We start from the raw sequence: 24,628 nt of genomic DNA, 5'->3' as shown, positions 1-24,628 counted from the left end.
TACAGCCAGATGCATCTGCTGTGTCTTTTTTCTTGTGTATGTATGTGTGTGTGAGGCCCAACTGCTTGTTATGACTGTACTAAAACCGCTTCATTAATACACACCCATTCTCACTCTCTGCGTGTGTCTCTTTTCTCTCTCTCTCTCTCTCTCTCTCTCTCTCTCTCTCTCTCCGTTGGCCATCACCATTCTACAGCGGTGGATCTGAGGTCCCAGATGAATGCAAAGCACACACAAGCCAAACTGACAAATACGGAGACATGCATTTAGACGATAAGAGACTATAAGCATGCATAATTCATGCCACATGCACGACTTTCCTACAGTTTTTTAAATGTCATTATTTTGTGTTCGCACGTCTATGTGCATTTGTGTATATGTGTGTGTGTGTGTGGGTGCACGTGTGTGTGTGTTTCACGGATACCGCCGGCATGACTCGGATCAAAGTATTTGGAAACGTAGGGAGAGGGTTGTGTGCAGAGGTGTTAAAGGGAAGAAATAAGTGAAGTGTGTGTGTGTGCCTCTGTTAGCTGGCAGTTATTTGTTTCTGCTCCAACTTTTTTCCTGAATACAAATGAGGTAATTCGCACCGTAGCGACGCACATCTATCTCAGTTTTGCATGCGAGAGCCAAAAGATACCACCCGGTCCTACCAGTGCAATATGACGGTTCAAAGAGCAAGCAGGGAAATGGAAGCCGTCTAATTGAATATCCTGTTAAAGGCAAGTATGACTCACGACTGTATAACTGCCTGTCGAAATGCAAAAGAGACCAGACAGTTAAGGATGTATTTTTGTGAAACAGACATGACGGGTATGAATGTAATTTGAAACAGAAACGGCGTCTTTTGATATTGGATTTGACTCACACCTAATAAGTTAGATGTACTTCAGGATTTTGAGCTGTAGTGGCACAGCTACTGTTTTTTTTTAGTTGTTCATTTCCTACAGTATAGGTCTGTGAGAGCACAGACACAGTGTATATAGAGCTTTGACCAGAGCTTAAAGACTGCTTCTCGTATTGATCTGCAGTGTAGATAGATATGAGAGCTCTGGCCAGTGTTGTATGTCTTGTCTGTAATCCCAGTGAGCAATAGTCGGCGGTAAGTGTCTGTGATGCATCCAAGGCTATAGTGCGGCAGAATCGGGTTACTGCTGTGTTTGTGTTGATGCTTTGAGCCTGTAGTGCCTATGAATAATGGATTGTTAATCCGTGTGTGTAAAATGCATCTCTCTCCAACATACCTTCCTTTTGCTTTGCCTTCCCGCCGCTGTTTTTGTTGTGTGTGTGTGTGCAAAGTTGTGTTTCAGTGTCAGCACAGTGACTTTATATTGAGAAAAGGAATGATGTCAGTTTTATTCTGCCGTCATCGAAAAGATAATAAGAGAGAGGGATTTAACAATTTAACAAGTAGCACCATAGGACTCTTTAAATATTCATATTTGATGAACTTTGCCTTAAAGTTTGAAAAAAAGGCTGGTTTTAACACAAAGTAATGGGTTGAGAACCTTCTTTTAGATATTAAGCTGATGCTCTTATCCAGAGGGACTTTGCGCAAGTTAAAGCAGAAGACATTTGTATGTTAACATCATTTTAAGATAGTAGTAAAGTAGGGCTGTCAAAGTTAATGCGATAATGCTTTAACGCAAATTTTAACGCCACTAATTTCTTCAACTCATTACCGCAATCGATCTTTCGGAGGTCGTAGCTGGCTCAGTTTTAAAGCTAGAGTGAAGATAATGGCATCATATGAAACTAGAAAACCCCCCAAAAAGGAATCCATTGATACCAACCATGTCATACTAGCTTATCGCAAAAGGAGGTTAAATAACGCTCCGAACTTGCACTAAATTTTGGCAAGGAAAAACTGTCATGGCCATTTTCAAAGGGGTGAAAATGGGTTCTATGAGTACCCACGAGTCCAATGCCCACTTTATGATATTCACATGCAGTTTTGGGCAAGTCATATAAGTCATCACACTGACACATTGACACCTGTTGGGCTTGAGTTTGGCATGTTATGATTTCAGCATATTTGTTATGTTAGATGCAGTACTTGTGAGGGTTTCTGGACAATATTTGTCATTGCTTTGTGTTGTTAATTGATTTCCAATAATAAATAAATACATATATTTGCATAAAGCAAGCATATTTGCCCACTCACATGTTGATAAGAATATTAAATACTTGACAAATCTCCCTTAAAGGTACATTTTGAACAGATAAAAAATGTGATTAATTTGAGATTTAATCGCAATTAAATATTTTAATCGAAAATTAAATTAAAGACATGCGAGGAACAAACGCTATGAAAGATAGTGATAAAGATAAATAGTGATCCTAATGATGAATTTTGGGCGCAGGTGTGGTGTAACCAGGCTGAGACGAGGTGAGCATAAGGTGTAGCCTGTAGAGATGTATTTCAGCTCCTCCACAAAAGATGTGGTGTGACTGCTGAAGAGGAAAGGGGGAAAAAAAGGAGCAGGTGAAAACAGCGAAACTACAGTAAGCTTTCTGGGCAGGTTGGTAATGCAGAAGGGAAAGGCATGAAAAATGAAAGAGTGTGTGGCAAATAATATTTCAGAAAAGCTCCAGTGCACAAGACAGCAACAATAGGTTAGTCTCTGATGGTAAACTTCACCAAGCTTCGTGGTATGAGCGTTTTATATCTCCCAGCGGCCCATATTTTGTTATGTGTGCTTCAACAAATACCCTTCCCGATAACCTTGTGCTATCTAATATGTAGCCCTGTGTTGAACATCATACTGAGTTGCATAAAATGAGAAACCACACTCATTTTGTATCCCCAGGTCTTGCATTCATTTACTGTCTATGGGATTGTAAATTGAGGCGGAACATGTCATGTTTATGTCACGTCGTAAAATGTGTTGATGCGTTATTATCTACTTGATTATTTATGAATACAGAACAGCGTTTCTGTGCGCTGCACTCCTTTCTCCCAGCCCGACTTGTTAATTCTTTTTTTTCTCCCCTGCACCTGCTCATTGAAATACCTCCCCACACTTCCCTAGCTGTCCCATCTAATAATCGCATTGTCATAGTTTATGTGTTCTGTTAAGACGAAGGATGGGTGGATTCGGTATCATAAATTAAAAAAAACAAAATCCAAATGTGTTAATTACAGCTCACTTCCCCCTCTGGAAACAGATATTTCTGGTGTGAGTGTGTGCGTGTTTATTTAAAAAGAAGAAAAAAGAACAAGATAAAAACAAAGTGATAGAGGAAGTGCAGTGATGAAGAGAGTTGGCAGACGGCAGGTGCTACATCGAAGGTGCAGATGCTGTGATTTTCTCCTTTTTTTATCTCCATCACATGTCAAAGCACATCTGGCGAGATACAGTTCTGCTGCAGCGCTAATGAAATGACCTTCTAGTTTAGATTCTGTGATTCATGAGCCGTATTTTATAGCCACAGTCACATGCCATGTCTGGATGTTTTTGCTGTCAGACTGTAGAACATGATAGGTCTTGTATAACGGCAGTAACACACAATTGTAGAATAAAAGATGTAATTCAAATGCCAGAATTTTAATCAGAAATTAAAATCATAGTAAGTTCTTTGGACAACAAAACTAGTCTGCAGCAATGCTAGTGGCTCAAAATGATCATTTTGACTGATGATGGCTCGAGAGGAGTCGTGATGATTAATTATGACATCATGATTGTCTGTACCAAATCCCATTGCAATCCATGCAACAGTCGTTCAAAACCTTTCACTCAAAACCACAAATGTCAACCTCATGTTGGTGCTAGTGGAAAAGTCAAGGGATCACCGAAGTCATTAGGATTCATCGTCTGGAACATAGACTATATAAGAAGTGGACATAGTCACCGTGATTTAAACCATTGGTTTGTGGACTGCCGTTTTGAAGCCTCAAGTTCGGCATTTTGTCCGTCGCCATCTTGGTTTTTTGCAACCAGATGTAACACAGAGTGGAGCTTAGTACAATCGAACGCTGAACACAATTACCTTTCACTTTTTAACTTTCATGAAATGAAAACACACTGTGGAAGGGTTAAAGTTGTAAGACAACTTCGAGACCGGACAACGCCGTGGTAGCAACCTGTCAATCACAAGGTAGCCACGCCCTAAAGCATCCCCTGCTTCATGGTCTATTTGACTCTAAATGGGACCAGAATTTACTAAATGAACGTCATGCTGTATTGAAGAAGACTTGAAACTAGTGATTGAGACCATAAACTCAAGTTTAACCATGTTTACTGAGGTAATAAATCAAGTGAGAAGTAGGCTCATTTTCTCATAGACTTCTATTCAATCAGACTTCTTTTTGCAAACCAGAGGAGTCGCCCCCTGCTGGCTATTAGAAAGAATGCAAGTTTAAGGCACTTCCGCATTGGCTTCACTTTTCAGACCCGGAGGTTGCCCACTGTTCTTGAGTGGGCAACCTCTCGACGATTAAAATCGGACCCGATACTGGTATCGGTATCGGTATAGGTGCATCCCTAATATGATCTAAACATTTAACAGCAGAATTATAATGATCAGCAAATGTCAATGTTGTCAACCGAAATCACCACCTCGGGAAACTGACAATCATCCGGTTGCTAATTGGTATGAGGGTCATGTTGCATGCTGTAGGCAATGTGCAGGTGCTTGTGAATTTTGTTTGCATTTGAGAATAACATTATTTGGCTCGAGTACGACATACTGTACAGGAAGTGGACTAGGCAATTAGAGCTTCCTCTTCTCCTGTCTTCCTCTATCTTGTCAGGGAATTATACCCATTTACAAACAGGAAAAATAGACTCTCTGGAAACTCTTTGCATATTCTCTCTCTCTCTCTCTCTCTCTCTCTCTCTCTCTCTCTCTCTCTCTCTCTCTCTCTCTCTCTCTCTCTCTCTCTCACACACAAACACAAACTCATTTATTTTGGTATGCAATGAGAGTTGCGTCATGAAAAATAAATGAATAAATCTCCCCTGCATGTCATTTTTGAAAATACATGACAAAGAAAAACAACATTTAAATAATCAATGAAGTTACGCTGCCGTGCCTCGTGCGTAAATGTGCACAGCATCTCTGTTAATCGGGAGATGCGCTTATGGTTTCTGCTGCAGTGGGATCGCTGCAGGAATTTCATAAACTCAGAAAATTTAATAAATGATGTATTATTTCACCAACCTATATACGTGTGCTCTGCGGCACATATGGGCACAATGAAACGAGAAAAGTTAAATGAGCCTGAGTCCGACCTGAGCCCCGTCTATATGGCCCGAGCCCGGCCCGAATCCTCGGGCTTCTGGCTCAGGCTGACTCTCACCCCTCACAACCGACGCATTGGCCTCAACCGCATTTATACTTTGCCACATTGCAATCAGATGCAAAAATGGCAAATTGCACTCATCTGCAAAACTTTATGGGTGTGTTTGTGCTGTAATATCATTAGCACAATATATTTTGTGGATCGGGGCAGATAGAGGTTGCAAATGATGGGCAGTTGACCCTTCCTAAGTCCCGCCCCTTTTTGCTCTGTGCTCCAATAACAATTGAGCAGGCTTGCGACGCGGTAGAACCTCAGTCAACTTCTTGCCTCGTTACTCTTGGGTTATACATGTACTATGCTACGTCTGTTCAAAGGTAACATTGCTATGTAAGTCACATTACATTGGTTTCACAATCTTCACGGACACAGTACATTGTATATAGTCATTTATTTTGATTTTGGCCGCCCCTGTGGACAAAAGTGGTAGTGTTTCCAGGTACCAGCGTCCCTTTAGAAAAACTCAAATTTTACTGCGGCAGGGTCTGACAGTCTGCCCAACGCCGACCTGGTTCTGGTTATCCCGTGTCTCCCTTCCCTCCAGCGGGCCCAGCAATACGGCCTGGGTCTCCAGCAGCGTGGTCTCGGTGTTGCCAAAGCTCTGCTCCTGGCCGGAGGAGGAGCAGCTGCTGGTGCTGGGAACAGAGCTCTCCACCTCCTGCTGGAGCTCAGGCTGCAGGTCACTGCCGTAGGCCCAGCTGGAGCTCTGAGCTGAAGGAGTTTCTGGTGAACCTGCATGATTTTGTTCCTTTGTTTATATATTAGCTCTGCTTCGTGCCGCACCGAAGTATGTTTCTTTTTGTCAAGCTTGTCCAACAGCAACAGCAACAGTAACTAGAGGGGAGCAGGACTTCAGGATCTATCAATGTATGGTGCTATCAGCGGCCGTAAATCCATTCCTCTGTGAATTCGCCCCTCCGTGTTCCATCCACAAGGCAGATTGTCATATCAGATATGTAGAAACTTTGCCGTCCACTCTATCATGCATGCAATGCTCACGCACACACAAGTAAGAGTGCTCAAATGACGTCGCACTGTGTATAAACATTCATTATTCATTCTGGTACCACACGTACACACGACACACGCTCATACAGACATTCGCACGTCTGGGGTAATTAGTGGAAAGATGGAAAGAACAAGGCAACTGTCTCACAGGAAGAGATGCTTCCACACACGGTTGCCGTCCTCAAACTGTCTCACCTACTGTATCCCCTTTAACCACACACACACACACATATACACACACATGCACATCACAGTGTGTTAGCCTTCGGGTGAAATTACAGGTCTGATTTCAGCTCGCTGAAGATGTAGGAGGACGATAGTGGCAGGCTGAACCAAGGGGCAATGAATCAGTGCCTTATCAAACTTCTGGCCCTAGGTATGAACTGTCAACACAGAAACAGCACACACACACACACACACACACACACCATTGGCAAACATCTCCCCTCCACAGCAACAACGTCACAGCACGTGTCTCAGGGCTCAGTGGGGCGTTTGTCAGGGCACTCTCCTCTCTTCCCGTCCACAGTCTGTCCCTCTGCTCAGTTATTCTCCCAGTGAGGGGAAGGGGGAGTGAGCGAAGGCTGGCATGTTTAATTCAGCAGCTTCACGACGAGCCCTGTCACCATGTAGATTTATAGTATTGGCGGGAGAGAGGAATGAGGAGATGGTCGGGATTTAACTACCTCAGGATTCTAATAGGGGACTTAGCATGCACTTTGCAAAATCACCTTAATCCAGCGTTGTTCTGTGGAGGGAAGGAAGTGAACGGAAAATTAATTGCTTTTTCTGGCACGTCTTAGTTTCCCTTTTGAACCAGACAATTGTTCACCGGTTGTTGCTTTTTTTATCATTAAATATCATCGCTTTTGTACGTTTTTGTCCGCATGTAGATAGACATTTGCGTGCTTTAATTAGAAATTATATCTTGTATTCACCTGCGGTAACTAATAATTCCCGCGGATGGGCATTGATGATGAAATATCCGATAGGGGCATGTCACCTTCAGGAGGAGGCAGACTTTTATGACTGATGTTTTACGGGAAGCATTAGTGCACATAAAAAGTTTATTAGTCAGGCAGCACTTGGGGAGCTGTCAAGCCCCTGTGACTGTATTTCACTGTGTTGCAAGCAATGCTGCATCTAACTATGCTGCTGTACTGCAGGAACAAAACAACAAATTCCACAGACTAATAAAGCCCAAACTATCCTCAGTCTGTTTGCCTGTAAAGTCCGACGCTTACACATTTTGCATTAAAGCACAAAATTTGCATTTAGAAGCTGTTTTTTTGTGGTAGAGATCATAATTGTTAATCTTTTTGTTTGTTGCAAGAGGGAAGATCTGTGTGTTGCACCCTGAAGGAAGTCTTTTATTCCACAGTGTGTTTAACATTCCGCAGAGGAAAACATGGGGAGGGATGGATGAGGCGTGTGAGACTTTTATCAGGCGAGATGAGAGTTGTGACAGTCTGGAGACCAGGTTTTCTGGGCTGTCTGTCTGGGTGTCCTTCACACTGAGGGCTTGGATGATGGGGTTTGGATGCAGGGGTGGGGGGGACTTTTCATGTGACAGACGGCTTTGCCTAATAGCCAGTCTGTTCTCCGACGCTTGTCTGTTTTTCTCTGTCTCATATAGACACATTCTCTTTTTTTCTCTCCTCCTCCTCCTCTTCTCTGGCCATATGTGCCTCTGACATCCCTCCATCTCTGATAGACGAGAGCACAGACAGATGAGGTATCCGTATCATCGCCCCGAGTGTGGCGTAAACAAGGCTTTTAATATTAAAATGTCTCCAGAGCAATCCAGATTCCGGGACAGCCGGTCTGGGCACCTGGGCAGTTCACTGATTAAGGTGGCGCCGGCGCTCTGCTGTTAGAGAAGGGGGTTGTTTGAAAGAGGCAACAGGGGGGCGGCTCTGCCAGCCTGCCAAGTGTGTGGGCGCTGCTGGGGCCAGTCAGTCTTCATAATGGCTGTCTGGCCGTGGGACAGAGCCAGCTCAGTGGTCACATGACTGATTGTGCAGACCAGAAGGACTCCCTTCAGTAACCCTGGATCAATGGTGCCTATGGAGACGACAAAGGGCAGAGGGGAGGAAGGCATTACGGGCGTGGACGAATGAAGGGAGAGATGGGAAGAAAACAACAATTGAAAAGTCGGCACAGGGCATAATGAAGGACAGAGACCGGACGAAGAAATACAATTACACCCAAGCTGAAGTCACACAAGAGGGAATAGCGAAAGAAGAATGTAAGAAGTCTTAAGTAAAAGGGAGAGTAGGGACGGCGCTCACTATTCATTACCTATAAGTTGATGCTCTGTGCTTTCCGAAGGACAGATAAGTTTATCTCTCCAATGTGTTTTTCCTCTCCCTTTCTCAACTCTTGTGGGCTTGAGATTCAAACTTCAAAAGAGCATTAGATACTATAGAAATTTCAATTTAAGCCAAAGACATAGTCTGCATTTAAAGTTTGCATGTTTTTAAAAAAAAAAAACATGCAGGAAAAGGAAGTTTCACTCTGCTTGGCAAGTATCAGATATCCTCAGACCTGAGACCTGTATAATGAAGCAGGATCAGCCCGGCTGTGCCGGAGATATGGGGGTTCAGTAGGCCTAATATTGGTGGTCTTAGATAACTGGTTATCAGCTTTAATCAGAAAAGATTTCTCGGATCCAGCAATGGCCATATACACATTTAAGATGTGGGAATTAAATCCCTAATCGCATGCAACAGGAACAGAGGAAGACTGGAATTTATTAGGAGATGAGATTACTTTGCATCGGGAAATGGTCATTACAACAGCAAAGGAATCTAAATATAATAAAAATGTAAGCACGGCACATATCTATAATACAAAACCAGGCAATAGATGTATTCTAGAGTGTGTTTGAGAAGGAACTGCATTATTAAAAGTTGTGCTGTTAAGTTTCATAAACATTTTAACCAAGCATAAAACCACACTAGCATCCTTGTGAGGCTGTAATGCTCTTGACACTCCAGAATAGGGCTTCAACTAACGATTATTATTTTCATTGTCAATTAATCAGTTGATTATTTTCTTGATGAATTGATTCGTTGTTTGGTATATAAAATGTCAGAAAATGATGAAAATGGCGATCAGTGTTTCCCAAAGCCCAAGATGACATCCTCAAACATCTCGTTAGAGAAGATAATCAGTTTACTGTCATAGAGGAGTAAAGAAACCAGGAAATATTCATATTTAAGAAGCTAGAATCCGAGAGTTTTGACTTTTTTTTTCTTAAAAAATTACTCAAACGAATTAATCCATTATCAAAATAGTTGACGATTCATTTGATAGTTGACAACTAATCGATTAATCGTTGCAGCTCTACTCCAGAAAATGTGTGTTGCATGGAGGCAACATGCAAAGACAACTTTTCTATTATTAGATTCTTTCCACTAAGGGGGCAAAAAATGTAAAGTTTGACCTGAGAGTGACGCCAGAGGGAAGGCCAAGTTGCTGCCTATACAAAGGGTTTATGCCCTGGTGAACATCAATGTGATTAGCAAGTTTATGTATGGCGGTATTTCACATTATTTTTGGCCTGAAGCTTGTGTTGGAGGAATTATCATTATTGTAAACCACTCACAATCCCTGCTCAGTCATGTTTTAATACGTTCATGACATGTTGGCCACAATAATGATAATATCACGATAATGATTATATAATGTATTGCAAGTGAGTTGTCATACACTGTATTTCAGGGGTCTCCAACAAGTAGCTTGCAAGCTGCCAGTAGCTCTTCCCATTTATGAGTAGCTCGCTAAAGGTTCAAAGAATATGCACCAAAATCCACAGCAACTTTTTTTTTTTTTTTTTTTTTTTTAAGTTATTTTTTTGGGGGCATTTTCCATTTTTATGACAGGACAGTGGATAGAGTCGTGAAAGGGGGGAGAGAGAGAGTGGATGCGGAAAGGGCCACAGGCCGGATTCGGACCCGGGCCGCCGCGGTCAGGACCAAGCCTTAATACATGGACGCCCGCTCTACCAACTGAGCTAACCCAGGCGCCCCACAGCAACTTTTTAAGGGACTTTCTGGCTGGCAGCAGTCTACGAATGGAGAAAGTAAAGCTTAAAAGACAACAGTCTCTGTTTACCAAACTGACGAAGGCCAACGTCGCAGCAGAGGCTTCGTTTAGCGGCGCACATCCTAACGAAACACAAAAATCCCTTCGCCAATGGCAGGATTGTTATAGAGGCGAATACTGCGATGGCTGAAATGTTATTAAAGAATCATAAAAGTAAGACAGAAATTGTACAACTGAAAATGTACAACTTGGTGCTCAGCCACTTTCATTTTGTTAAATTAGCTCTGAGAGAGAAAAAGATTGGACACCCCTATACTGTATTTACTCAGTATATTACAATTCTGTCTTTCAGTATTGTGCAGACGGCTGACTTGAACCACTGTGTGATTAAGTACATAGTTTCTCTTCAGGTCCCTTTACTGTGTACTTTATGTCAGCATCCTCCAAGAACAGTACCCAGACCTTAACCTGCAGCTGTGTGACATAGGTTACCATGGCCGAATATACAGTAGTAGCAACATCAATGATTGGCATGTGGCCAGAGATGCATTATGTGACACAGTGTTTAATTACGCCTCACTGATTTATGTATTTGTATGATTTTCGAGATTTTTAGTTTTACTTTGAGGTACACTGGAAAGGGATGACAGGCACTCAAGAAATACGATTTTTTTTCTTTGCAAATGGTTCCTGTTTTTTTTTTTTTTTGGTCCATTCCAGTTATTAAAGCATCAGTTAAGCTTTTAGCAGTGTTGTAGAACCGCTCCAAGCTTTTAACACACTGACTGCATCCTATTACCTCCGTAGTCTTTAAACTGTGCTCGGTTTGACATCAGTCATCATGTCCCTCTCACAGTGAAACGGTAGCATATACTTAGTAGGAATGGTTGTATGCCACAGTGAGCCATTTATCCTGTTTCATAAAACACCCCCTGGGTTTCTTTATGGGTCTGACTGTGTTTAAAAAAAAATGAATAGCTGCATATTTGTAAGCATGTCAAATGAATAACACCAGGAAATGACACAGTATACTGTAACCTCCTGAAGATTAAACCTCTTGTTAGCAGACTACATCCAACATGTCTGTCCTCTCTCCCCTCTCCCTTTGTTATACAATGGGGAACCATTAAGGTGATTCCATTATCTCCTCCTCGCTCTCCTCTAAGGGAACTTCTTAACGTCATTCATTGCCATTTAATTTGTGACCAAGAGTATAATGGCCCTGAAAATTGGAAGGCACAGTGCCTACACGGGGGGGGGGGGCGGCTCGTCAGGGTAATTGTTGATTGCCAAATTGCATCTCGTCGAAGAGGGGCTTTGAAAGGAAATATGGTAATAGTCTTATACCTAAAGAAAGTGACAACAGGGATGTTTGTCATGTTCGAGGTCAGTTTTAATTTCACGCTAATGAGCATTTCTATTGTTGTGGGCTACATGGTTGTGATTGCTGCAGTTCTCCTCAATTAATTCCTCGATTGCCCCCCGTGGCCGCAGGAATTGTGAAATTCCTAAATGAGCCAGTGTCAGATTGAGTCTTTAAAGTGGTTTAATGCTCTTATCTGAATGGCTCTGCATTCATTTTCTCTGTATGATTAACGGCAGGTACCGGTGTCAAAGTGGGCGGGAAATTAGTTCATGGGGGGATAACGGTATTCATCTCAACTCCTCACACCTGCTGCAACGCAGCCGGAACCTGTGTGATTATTCTGATTGGCCGAGCATCAGCGCCCTTATTTTATTCCGCTTCGCTGACCTTTCCGACTCACTGTTTGCAGTCCGCACGCAGGAGGAGGCATCCTCGCTCGGCATAATACATGCATCATGTAGTGAGTTGACCGCACGCAGTCCTCTGTTGGAGTGGTATGCTCCGCACTTTCTAAATGCACATTTCAAAAGTAATGGCATGCATGAACATGAGTTTGAATGGGGTCTACTTGAGGCGATACATCTGGTGGATGATGAGATGGATTTATCCTCACCGCTCCCGTTTTTGCTCTGATGAACAAGCCGTGGTGTACACAAAGAAAGGGTCATATTAAACAGCCCCTGGCTCTCTGTCCTCCCGTGGACGTGATGCATTGTCTGTTGCTGCGCCTCGTCTCTTCACTTCCCTTCCGTGAGCTGATTAAGTCTTTGGAACAGCATGGAAACACCACAGGGTGTTGCATTGTTTTACAGGAGGGAAGACAATCCCAGTGAACAGTATGAATAGACCAGTGACTCTGAAAGAGGCAGACTGTCACTGCTTGTTGTGATTATTCAGTCGGCTCGGAACGTGCATCACATGACGGTGGGCTCTCTCTCTTTGGTCAGGCTTGTTTGTTTCACTCTCTTCCACTCATTAAGATACAGTCAACAATTCATTTCATGTGTAAAGTTTGTGCATATTTGAAGAGTTGCATCCCAAATTGAAATGTAATTACAAAAACACTTAGTTCATAATTGATGGGATGAACGATAACACTTTTCTCGGCTTAATCAGGCTGTCATTTCAGATATTAAAATTCGAACAGTATTTATTTTTATTTTTTCAGTGCGTGCAGTTAATCGTGGTCAGTATGGATATAGACAGTTATATATTTTCCCCGGAAAAGAATCTCCTCAGCCCGATAAATCACCATGTAAACAAAGCCGGTACTGCTGCGGCTGTGGCTCAACAGGGGTTGCTGCACAGATGCGGGCTGTAAAGAAATTTTACGGATTTATCATTGAAATGCCCGGGGAGTTTTGACACCCGTGCAGATTATACTCCCATCTCATGGAGGAAGAACAGCGATGTGGTTGTTTTCTTTGTCTCAAGGCAAATCACTAACATCATGAATCCCTGCTGTGTGTGTGTCTGGTTGGCACAGTATGCGTGTGTGTGTGTTACTGCATCAGAGAACATTAGACATGGCTACAAAGGAAGAAAGTTTCCGTACAGCTTTCTTGTTGATAAATCTGAGCAAACCAAACCGAAACGGATATTGCAACACATTCTCATCCCAACTCGTCACATACCGCCGTTTTGTCACACCCCTTAGCGTCACTTTATTTTTGGCATCAAAACCACTATAGTTACGTTTAGGGAAAAACTACTAGGCTTAAAACTACTACGTTTGTTGAACGTTACACGTGAACACGGGACACGAACGAAGAGTCTCCTGGATGAAAGCCTTGTGTTTGTTGGGCACATTCACCTCCCCTCCCACTCCCGGTGTGTGTCTTTTCACTCTTTAAACTACGTCATCACATTCCCGGTGCACTTTCTCGGAGCATTTACTGTTGCCGCAGATGGGTTTACATTAAAGTTAATGGAACGCCCGGTGCGTTTCACACCGGCGCTAAAGGGTGCCCTGTGCAGCAGTAGCAGGCGCCCGTAAATGGACCTGTATTTATATAGCTCTAATTCAAAGCGGTTTATACTACATGTCAGCATTCACACACACATTGATAGCAGAGGCTGCCATGCACGGTGCCAACCTACCCATCTAATCTAAATACTCATTCAAACAAAGTCTTACTCAAGGACACTTCGACATGTGACCGGAGGAGCCGGGGTTCGAACCGCCAAATTTCCGATTGGAAGATAACCTGCTCTACCCCGGAGCCACAGCCGCCATGTGACAAAATCTCGGTGTTTGAAGCCATGGGAGTGAGAACAGACTGGATATTGTGTTAAGTTTATGGCAAACAAAAACCAAGTAAACACAATATCCTTTCCACATATTTTTTGGGCAGTGTTTTCCATCCAGCCTCTGACAGCATGTCACCTATTTGTGACACTGACTGTCACATAATCCAATTGAAAGGCATATTTATGCATCTCGGTGTATTCCTGTGCATCAGTTCATCATCCTGTGTGTCAGTGAAAACAGTAAAACAGTCATAAAATCCAAGCTGTGAACCGATCCTCCCCGCCATCCACCTGCAGAGCGGGTAGCACCTGCGTGCCCACATAGCAGCCTCTCGCCTCCGGAATCTTAATAGAGTCCTCGCTCCTCAATAACTGCTGTCACACTCGCTGACGTTTTCTCTTTCTGCCATGACAGGACAGAAACTCTGTTACCACAGGAAGGTGGTGTATTATACAGAAGATATGAATAAAACAGGGCTGCACATAAGATTAATTATTAAAGACAAAGAAGCGGAAAAACAAGTCATTACTAAAAATGTACATAATAAACCAGCATATTATAGAAGTGACTTGAAACATTTTACCTCACCTCTGTGACCTGATTTATGCAGGCGTGTTATTCTGAAGTCTCAAAGCCTCGAGTTCAGTTCATGGTTACTTTTATTCTGCAGTCTACTTTGTAAAAAATCAGACAGTTCTCATCTAAAGATCACAGACTTCCCAACTCATATGTAGTCAAAAGGTCTGTGATGTAGCATAGGGCAGACCCAGTCATGCTTTGAAATAAATCACTTACATTTTAAAATAGTCAATTCTAAAAATAACGGGTACAGGAAGCGACAGGGCTCCGTGCTTTTCTTTTTTCTTTTTCTTTTTACCGGTGAAAAGCTGAGCAGCTGCATTTTGAATGGGCTGGAGTGATGCCAGACAACTTTTCACCGGTAGAGAATAAAGAGCTACAGCAGTCTAAACAAGACAAGATGCCAGTATGAAGAATGTCACATTCAATGTCACATTCAACGCCCTTAATCTTTGTAATAGTACAGAGTTTGGATAAACATGAATTATGAGGTACGGAGCCAGGGTTGGTGCTGTTTAGAAAAGACATTCTGTCAAAAGCTACAATTTCAATGTCCCAAAGTATGGGCATTAAGCTGTAAAACGTTTTGAAACACATTTTTAAGGTAAAAGAAAAATACTGATAGAAAATATCATATTCAGGTCATGTGTTATGTACACTATATACTGTATGAGTCCATGCATATAACAGTGAAAACTGGCATTATTTGTTAATAGTGTAACTTATAAAAAAGGGGGGGAATGAACCTACTATAGAACAAACCTCTGGGGTACCGCAGGAGGCATAGTTCATCGAAGCCAAGAGTCTCCAACACAAAGTCCTGTCCTTAAAAGGACACTGAAATGGGGTTGTATGAGGTACTTATTACTATGTATAGTACTATGTAGGTACTTATCCATATTCATTGTATTACCTACAGGAGATGATGGTCATCCCAGTTTGGAGAAGCAGAATGGATTTACCGCATGGAAGCAAAGCAAAGTACTGCTGTGGACGGGGCCGACAGCAAAACGTATTTTAGCCACCTTAAATAAATGCTCATTTAGTGTAAGCCTTAAGTGTACGCTATATTTAGAATATTTTCACCACTCTACCCTGCCATCGGACAGCCCTTTCCAACAGGAAACTGAAGCCGTTGTATCCGTCTATACTCTCGGCAAAGCCACCAGACTCCATTGGAAAAACCTGTAATTTTACCTCACAGAACAGGGGGGTTGCTGGTCTACCGCTGCCTCGATCGGTTATTTTTTTTAGTTTGTGTTTGTGCTATTGTGTGTCTTGTGTATTGTGTGTGTTTTGTGGCTTTGGTAAGGACTAACCAAAGTCACGCAATAACACAAACAAACTAACCGATCGAGGCAGAGGTAGGCCAGCAACTCCTGTGTTCTGCGAGGTAAAATTATTGTTTTTTTCAATGAAGTCTGGTTGCTATGGCGAGAGCATTGATAACGGCTTCAGTTCCCCATCGCAAACTGCTGTATACAGTTACATTCGACTGAGACACGAGACTGTATAGCTGTCTCACGGCAAGGTAAAGTGGTGAAAATATTCTAAATATAGCATACACTTAAACTAATATTGATTTTTTTTAAGGTGGGCCTTTCTTTTAGGTGGCTGAAATACATTTTGCTGCCGGCCCCGTACACAGCAGTACATTGCTTTGGTTCCATGCGGTAACTCCTGTCTGCTTCTCCAAGCTGGGTCATCTACTGTACATAATACACAGAAAAGTACCTCATACAACCCCACTTCAAAACACCCAAACTATCGCTTTAAGATGAGATTAAAACCAGTTGAAAAGTCTACAGGGCTACAGACCCAGCAAAAATGTTGTGCCTGGAGGAATTACAATGACTTTTATCGTACCAGTTGCTAAATTAGCTAATTAGTATGATTTTAAGGCAGAGTTACAGCACCGTGCATACTTATTAACCCCGACTGAAACGTCTAAAATAGGCAATTTGTTTTTATAAAAGTTATCAACTGAAGAAGGCTTCTCTCCCTTGAAATAAAATGTTTTCATAGAAGATTCAATTATCAGTAACCACTGAGTTCCTTTTAACATCTGCTCTTTTGTTTGGCTTTTTTGTGTGCAAATATATTCACAAAGGAAATTGGTTTGTAATTTGATGAGGTGTTTTTTTATACAGTGGTAGCTGGTGACAGCCCTACATCGGCTCCTCCGTAGAAGTAGCTACACCTAATTTTAGAAGTTGAAAGTTCTTAAACTTAGAGCCGCATATCAACGAGGCTGTTGTGTGTGATTTGTGTGTTCCTGGCAGCGCTCGCGAGTGCTCTTTGTATTAGGAGCATGAGAGAAAAGCCCCTTATCTGATCGTGGCCTGAGTAACCTGTGACAATGGAGCTTTAATAGAAACTCCTGACAAATGTATAAGTCGTTGCTCCCACACTTACACATCAGCTCTCCCTTTCTTGTGTCTGAGCCTCAGCAACAACTCCGATCGAGATGCTGTCACTCACTGCCATCACTCTGGCTCTCCTCCCTTTGTTCCTCTGATCGTCACCTTCCAGAAAGCTCTGGTAAATTGCCTTTTTCCTTCCTTAAAGTCTCCCTTTCCACCTCTACTTTGCCCCTCCTCGGTTTTCCCTCCACATTCCTCCTCATTAGGATACATCCGTATATCTCTAATTCTAGCTAGCAGGATCATCGCGGAGTGCAAAGTGTTGGGGAGATCACAGGGGCGCTCTTAATGAAAGGTGTGTGCGGGGGCTATTTCTAAATTACACACGCCTAGACGGTGGTTGTCAGATGAAAGGAAAGAGTATAAATCCACAGAGAGAGAGGAGGGGAAGCTGGCAGACAAGACGGCAATAAGAGAGAGAGCGATGTAAACCTTTCCAGGACAATGGCCAATTACATCCAGCAGAGCATTAGTGCAGTGAAGGTAAATTACCCATAATAGCAGTATGTCTTTTCTTCTTCTTTTTTTCTACATTAGATTGCCATCTATAGCTGCTTCCTGATATCATTAATGCTCTACGGTCCATTTCTTCTCCCTTTTGCTCCTTTTATTTGATCTATTTTTCCATATCACAGTCATCTCTTGTCCCAAAGCTGTTTGTGGTGTTAAATCATCCCGCAGAAGCAACCAGATTTACTTCATTAAGTAGTGGCAGAGTGCACTGCTTCACTAGAGAGTAAGGGTAAGAGTCTGTCCTCGTGGGCTCTATCAATAATTATTAAGGACGCTCTGTCATTAGACCAAACCTCATAGGCCTGCAGGGTTTTTTAGGAATGTGCCCTGCTGCTTCCTGTGATGGAGTACGCTCAGATGGCATCACCTCTGTTTGGAAATGCAAATTGTAATAGTTACTTTCCAACTTGAGGATGGTTTGCCACCAGCGCTGTGTACACAGCCTTATTCTCGCTCAACCTCTTTGCTTAATCAAGAAGAACCTCGCTCTCCTATCAGCAACCCCCAGTTTGCTCTTCAGCTCCTCCCTTCTCCCTTCTCCCTCCTCTCTCCATCTTTTGTACACACACACACACCTCAAAACCCATTCAGCATGTCCCAAGCTACTGCAGTATGATTATTCATACGGCAATGAGGCTGGATCAAGCTGGCGAGGCTGCCACGGCGCGATGGGAGTGTTTCCGGATGATGACTTTGGAGTCCTGCAGCTTCTCTGCCAAGAAGCAGGGAATTCGAACTTAATCAGGGCGAGACACCCCTCCCTCCTCCATCTCCCAGAGAGAGCTGCACAGGGTCGAGGCCAAAATAGGAATAGAATGAGAGAGACAAAAGTCAAAGAGGCTTACGCAACACCCTGCACGCTCCCTCGCTCTGTTTTCCTCATAGGGAGCCAGAGGTTTTCCCCCCATGAGTGATGGGTTCATTCTTAGGGCTATTGGAGAAACTTCTTTCTGTTTCAATCAAAGAGGGGACATTAGTAAGATGAGCTTGGCTCTAGTCTATCAGTCCTAACATCTTATCTCTCTGACACACACACACAGTGTTCCAAATTTCCACACACCAAGGCTGTTGTCCATCCATCACTATGTTCCACTGAAAGCCCGGACGGTTAGCTCCGTATATTGGGCCTCCCCAGCCCTCAGCCCGCCCCTGTCCGCAGGACATGGTCACACCAAGGGGAGGAGGAGGCAATGATCGGCCCTGATCAATAATACATGGACTGCATTAAAGCGTATGAATAAGTCATGGGCGGAAAGAACCCAATCGCCAGGGCACACGCACACACACACACAGGGCAAAGTGATCTTTTACTTAGGCCAGGGAAGATGAACAGACAGGAAAAGAGAACAAAGCAAGGTCTCTAACTTGTAGGGAATTTATCACCCACCCACTGACATTTTGTTGCATGTTGAAGCTCCACTCTGTCTTTCCTCTCGACCACCACCACCCTCTCTCTCTCCTCTCTCTCTCTTTCTCTCTCTCTCTCTCTCTCAAGTAATGGCCTTTTTCCTGCGGGTGGAATAAATAAGTTATTACATCTATGTGTCCTAAGGCTTAGCAAGGACCGTTTGAATATAAATAGTTAATTTGCCTCCATAGTGCAGGCCCCTGCTTTGTGACATATAAATATATTTGTAATTACTTTTTTTCTTTTTTCTTTTTTTTTTACGAAGAGCAAGGGGGTGACTGTTTTGGTTGACTAGAGATGCAAGATGAAATTGCATTACACAAATAAGTCTGCCACCGTTTTACCCCCAAACACCATGTCAGACAGGAGGGACCTGCGTGAGGGCGCTGGGCTTAGCTCAATGCAGACTCTCGTGTGTTGTGCTGACTATAAAGAATGAACAGCCTGTGTGATGCTGCAGACAGGTTGAATACTGAGTCAAACTGGCGTGGTACAGAAAGTACAAGTGGTAACTTTGCCAAGAATTTGAATGGGAACAGAGTAATGTCTCGGATGTGTAGAGATGGTATAACTACACAGCAGCGGCTAATCCTGTATGAGTACCTTATACACTCTGTCCAACATCATCACTTCTTTTTGGCTGTCAGTAAGTTGGCACGTGTTGCCAAGGTGTGTTTGTATGTGTATGTGTCTGTATATGCAAATTGTTACTGCTTTGTTAAACTCTAAAAGTGTCGTCTATAACTTCACCGCGAGGCATTTGAGTTAAAGCTGCCCTTTGATGAGATGCCCTGTTGTGTGTTTGTGTTGTGATGCTGTGCTGTGATGCTCGAGGAGGTGCAAGAGGGGAAAAGGAAGCAGCTCTTTGTTTTTGCCAACAGAAGTATGTCAGACAGGAATACTCAGGAAGCAGCGCTCACAAAGATATCGCAGCCTATTAACTGACGTGTAGATTTTTTTTTTCTCAAAGGTTGTGCTGCAATACAGCAGCACGGGCAGGACACGGAGGCGGAACAGTACAGTGTTGAAGCAAGTGAGGGGGAGAAGCAGAGATGGATGGATATGTGTCCTTGACAGAGTGATAGCAGATATATAGAGACGACAGAATATTACTAAGTCAATAAGTTTATATAGCATATAAAGGATTATATACAGTATTTTTTATACATATCCGAGACAACATGATGTGTTAAAGTGAAAAATCACAAAAAAACAATCACCAATTTGGGACACTGTACATTAAACTAATACTGGAAAACATTTCACACACCATCACATTGAGTTATATCGTACAACTGACTGTTTTACGTCATGACTAGCTGTCTCATCTTCTTGCTGCTGCTACATTAACTTCTTTGTGTTTGAATGTTTTTTTTTGTCAATGCTCGCTGTGCTTGTTCTGGGGAATGATTCATTCGTTTCGCTTACTGTGTTCTGTAACCATTCGTGTGAGAGATAATAATTGCTTGCTCTACAAATTACCTGTTGCTTTATTGGTTGTCATGAACCACTCTCCCTCCAAATGTAATAACTAGAGAGAGCAAAGCATCCGCACTGTGGTTACATACAGATGTAGCTGCTCAACTGACAGTGAATGTACAAATACAGCTTCATTTTGTAACAATATCAGTTCTGGCAATAGACTGTATGTATAGATGGACGACGCGTCTCCACTTCCTCCCACTGTACAAAAGTGAAGCCAAAATATCCTGGATATGGATGCTGCCATATCCAGATTTTGATGTCATTTGGAGCCAGAGTCTCCGCGGTAGTTATCGGGGGGGGCTGAAGCCGTGGTATCGAGATCCCGCCCACACACCCGCCCGAGCCAATGGCCATGGCCACAACTTGCGTGAGCCACCTAGCTGCTACGTTAGCACCACGGTAGCTGTTTGGCTAGAAAGACACAACTAACCATAATATCTCTACAAATATATTTATGATCAAAATGACACATGTTCAATTTACACCGACTCGTGACGTTATGGAAAGTTAAATTTACATCTCCTCTCGTACAATTCCAGAGCTTCGGCCTCTGCAATTACTTCACTAAGAGCATCTGTCAATCACAGCTGTCAATCATGACGTCTCACCCCCTTTTTTATAGCATCAAATAACTAATTAAAACCTTATCAGAAAAATGAACACTTGAACATACATCAGCGTGATAAGAACTACTTAAAATGACATAAACCATTATATTTAACCACATATTTGACGTGTACTTTGACTTTGTAGTTTGGCCCATGTCCCATCTGCTAACATGGAGAGGGCGGGATTTATGACCTATACTGCAGTCAGACACAGGCGAGCGATTGGGTGTTTTGGCATCAATTTTGGGGAGCTGTCATGTCGTCCATCTTTATACAGTCTATGGTTCTGACCTTGAACTTGTCGATTGTATCGGTTCTAAATCAAAAAAGAGTGCACCGTCAGTCAAGCTGCCAGCCGTTCACTTTAATTTCTACTCTATTTTGTGCCCTATGAAGCCGTACATCAGGATGACAACAGAGATTTGAGTGGAATACACTTTGATTCTTGCTTTGATAGATGACAGGAAAATTCACAAATATAAATGCAAACTAGCTGTCCAAGGTCACAGGAAGTGATTGTTTTAAAAGAAACATTTGAGTGGGGAAATTAGATGGCATAGCTCTAAAGTGAATTGAATCTCATTGAATTAAACAGCAACACCCCCCCCCCCCCCCCCCCCCCCACCCCCACCCCACCCCATACAGTAAGTGTGTGTTTAGAAAAACATGCTGACACATCAGTCTTTTGAAAATGGTTGTGCCCGTAGACGTATGGGGGGGGGGACTCATAATGTGAAGGATGGAGGGTGGAATGAGAGAAGTTACAGCTGCATCTCAGGGAGGAGCAGTACTCTGTCACCCTTACGACATTGTCCAATTAGAGCATATGATTAGTGTAGACTGTCTCCAGTGAAATTGAATCCATCAGCCAGGCTCGGCTTGCTACAGGTCCCTGCGATTTAGCTATCACTTTGTCTCTGTCACCGCAGAGCTGCTAATATAAAACCGACAGAATGGATGATTTCTACTTAAGGCGTAGCTTGATTGAAGCTGATTGCATTTCACAAAGGTTTATTATGTTTCCGTAATATGTGCGCGTGGCGGGAGGGTGTGTGTTTGTGAGAGGAGAAGAGTTACAGTCATATAATTTGTCTGTGTTCTGTTTTTGCTGTGTTTTTTCCCCAGGCTACCAGAGCCGAGGGCAGATCCCATGAACCCACGAGACCTCGACGACAATGATTCTGGACCATCCATGGACCACGCCCCCTGATACCAGCACACCAGACTCCTACTACATCCACCTGTCCTTCAATGTCTGCTTCAGCCAGCCGTCAGCCCTGTTGAGCTGTCAGACTGGCCCTCTCTCTCTCTCTCTCTCTCTCTCTCTCTCTCTCTCTCTCTGTCAGCCATCTCCCCTCCTCTTCTTCCTCCTCCTCCTCCCGGTGCCTGCTGGCAGTGAGCTGACCTTGAAGAGCGCTGCTGCGACAAATATGGATGGCCACGTCTTTTCTGCTCTCAAACTTCTTCTCTTTTTTTTTTTTAATTCCTCGCTAGCTACTAACTTTCTTTAATTGAAGCACACAAGTTATATGCAATCAATTACCATCAGGCTCAATTTCCACAGCCAGTCAGATCCTTGGCTTACTGGCGAGCCTGGCCGACTCGGAGAGGAGTCTGAGTAAGCAGCCGAGCGGAGCATCTGTTAAGCCCCGACAGATGTCAGAAACGTGGGTATCGTGTGACGCGGTGCGCTTCACACTTCATTTATGCACAGTATCATTCTGTTTCGTTTCGACAAACATTCTGGACAACTTTTTGTCAGATGCCACAATGCCTTACGTCATCCAGAGAATATATTATAAAGGTGTTCTGGGTGTCATATTTTGATTGTAAAAAAAGAAAGTGTCTCTAGCTTTTCTATAATGTTGTCTATCATCATGTTGCCTTCACCCCTCCTTTCCCTACTGTACAACCTCTGCCCTACCCGCTGATTCTTTATGCTTGTAGATTTTGCGCGTACTTCCTTGTGTGCTTGTCAGATCTATTATCCGAAGCGGGGGACATTTTGACACCGATCGATCGGCGAATGTTGCTGAGTCTTTGTTAGATGAAAATCGAACTGTAATTTGACTGTGCAAAACAGAACTCCGGCAGTATCAGCTCTCTACGCACCGAAATGTAAAGGCTCATTACTCCTGGCCAATCTGCAGCGTATGACGGATTGCGATCCAGGCGAGTGTGCGCACTTTCTACCTTGACCCGCTCAGCCATGGCCTTCATTCACGATGTACCGCCGCAGGTCCGTCTGTGTCAGCAGTTTGTTTTTAATGTGATTGATTCTGTTGCCTTACTGTACATTTAAAAATTGAAAGCGGTGTCACCCGTAATATGTGGGAAATGTTTGACAACGACATGACTCCACTGTGCTGTAGCGCTGCACTAAGATGAACTGAGAGTCGTATACCCACCCAAGGGAGATGTCGGTGTGTCAACAGCCTATTGAAATAACTCTGTCTTTATTCTAGTGTAACAACAGACATAAGTCTGACTCTCTGATGTTTCCTCTTGTTTTTATTTGTCTATTTTTGTCTTACAGTAAATCTATAAATAAACAACCAGTTTCTTAGATTGGATATTGAAGATGATATTCATATTTTCACTTAAACCTGCAGTAGGCAGAATGTTTTTGGCATCGTTGGGAAAAAATCCCATAATAACTTTTCAGCATATTGTAATTCAAGTGTTCTGAGAGAAAACTAGACTTCTGCACCTCCTCATGGCTCTGTTTTAAGGCTTTACAAAATCTAGCCTGTGACGAGAGACTTTGGCCAATCACAGGTCATTTCAGAGAGAGAGCGTTCCTATTGGCTCATTCAACGGAGGCAGCTGTCAATCACTCGCAAACTCTGATCAAACGGTCAAACTAGGCAGCGCTGATAAAATATGAATCAATATTCTGTTACTGTAATGCCTATTTCTCGTTTAAATGTTTTCAGAAACATCTTGAAGTGTACTGTTTAGCTGTAAAATGAGAAAGTTTGCTCCGGCTAGTGGGCGGTGCTTGATATTTCCTCAACTGTGCTCAACATGGCAGCCGGGTCACAAACTTTCTTTTTACAGCTAAACAGTACACTACAAGATGTTCCTGAAAACATCTGAGGTGAGAAATAAGAATTACAGTAACAGAATATTGATTCGTATTTAATCAGTGCTGCCTAGTTTGACAGTTTGATCAGAGTTTGCAAGTGATTGACAGCTGCTCAGAGACGGCAAGGCTCCAGCTCGGCTCTGATTGGTTGTTTCCCTCCGGTCTGTGAAATCTTGCAGATGCCATTAGGAGCACCGGAGGACACCGGAGGAACATGTTTTTTTTCAGATTACCTGTCTCATGCACTACAGTCAGGATAAAGTGACCGTTTTATAAAAATCATATTTGCTCCAGTTCTACCTACTGCAGTTTTAAGGAACAATTCCTGCAGTTTTTGTGTCTCTTTGCACAACACCACAAACACCTGAAAACCATCAGTCATCCAAGAGAGTAATATAAAAAACTTCCATGATTTATGGAGACAGGAGGAGAGATGAAGTGCTGTAAAGAGGGGATTCAGGAAGGGGAGTCTTCCTTCATCAAAATGCAAAGCAGCAACCCATCCACATCAGACTGGGAATAGTAGGTTTGGAAACAAAGGAGGAGG

At 43.0% G+C, this 24,628-nt stretch overlaps 1 protein-coding gene across 2 annotated transcripts in view; it reads left to right on the top strand.

Moving 5' to 3' along the window:
• The window catches only part of trim44 (tripartite motif containing 44), a 53,906-nt gene extending 30,347 nt beyond the window's left edge, over positions 1 to 23,559 (top strand). For both annotated transcript variants that reach the window (XM_074632263.1, XM_074632264.1), the window contains exon 6: positions 22,119 to 23,559. In XM_074632263.1, coding sequence (XP_074488364.1) covers positions 22,119 to 22,203 — 85 coding nt within the window. In that variant the 3' untranslated portion in view covers positions 22,204 to 23,559. The remainder of the gene's footprint in view (positions 1 to 22,118) is intronic.
• Positions 23,560 to 24,628: the final 1,069 nt, after the last annotated feature.

Source organism: Sebastes fasciatus, chromosome 4 (genome assembly GCF_043250625.1).
Source record: "Sebastes fasciatus isolate fSebFas1 chromosome 4, fSebFas1.pri, whole genome shotgun sequence".
Classification (NCBI taxonomy): domain Eukaryota; kingdom Metazoa; phylum Chordata; class Actinopteri; order Perciformes; family Sebastidae; genus Sebastes; species Sebastes fasciatus.
The sequence above is the reverse complement of the archived record's forward strand: the minus strand, read 5'-3'. Positions and strand labels throughout refer to the sequence as shown.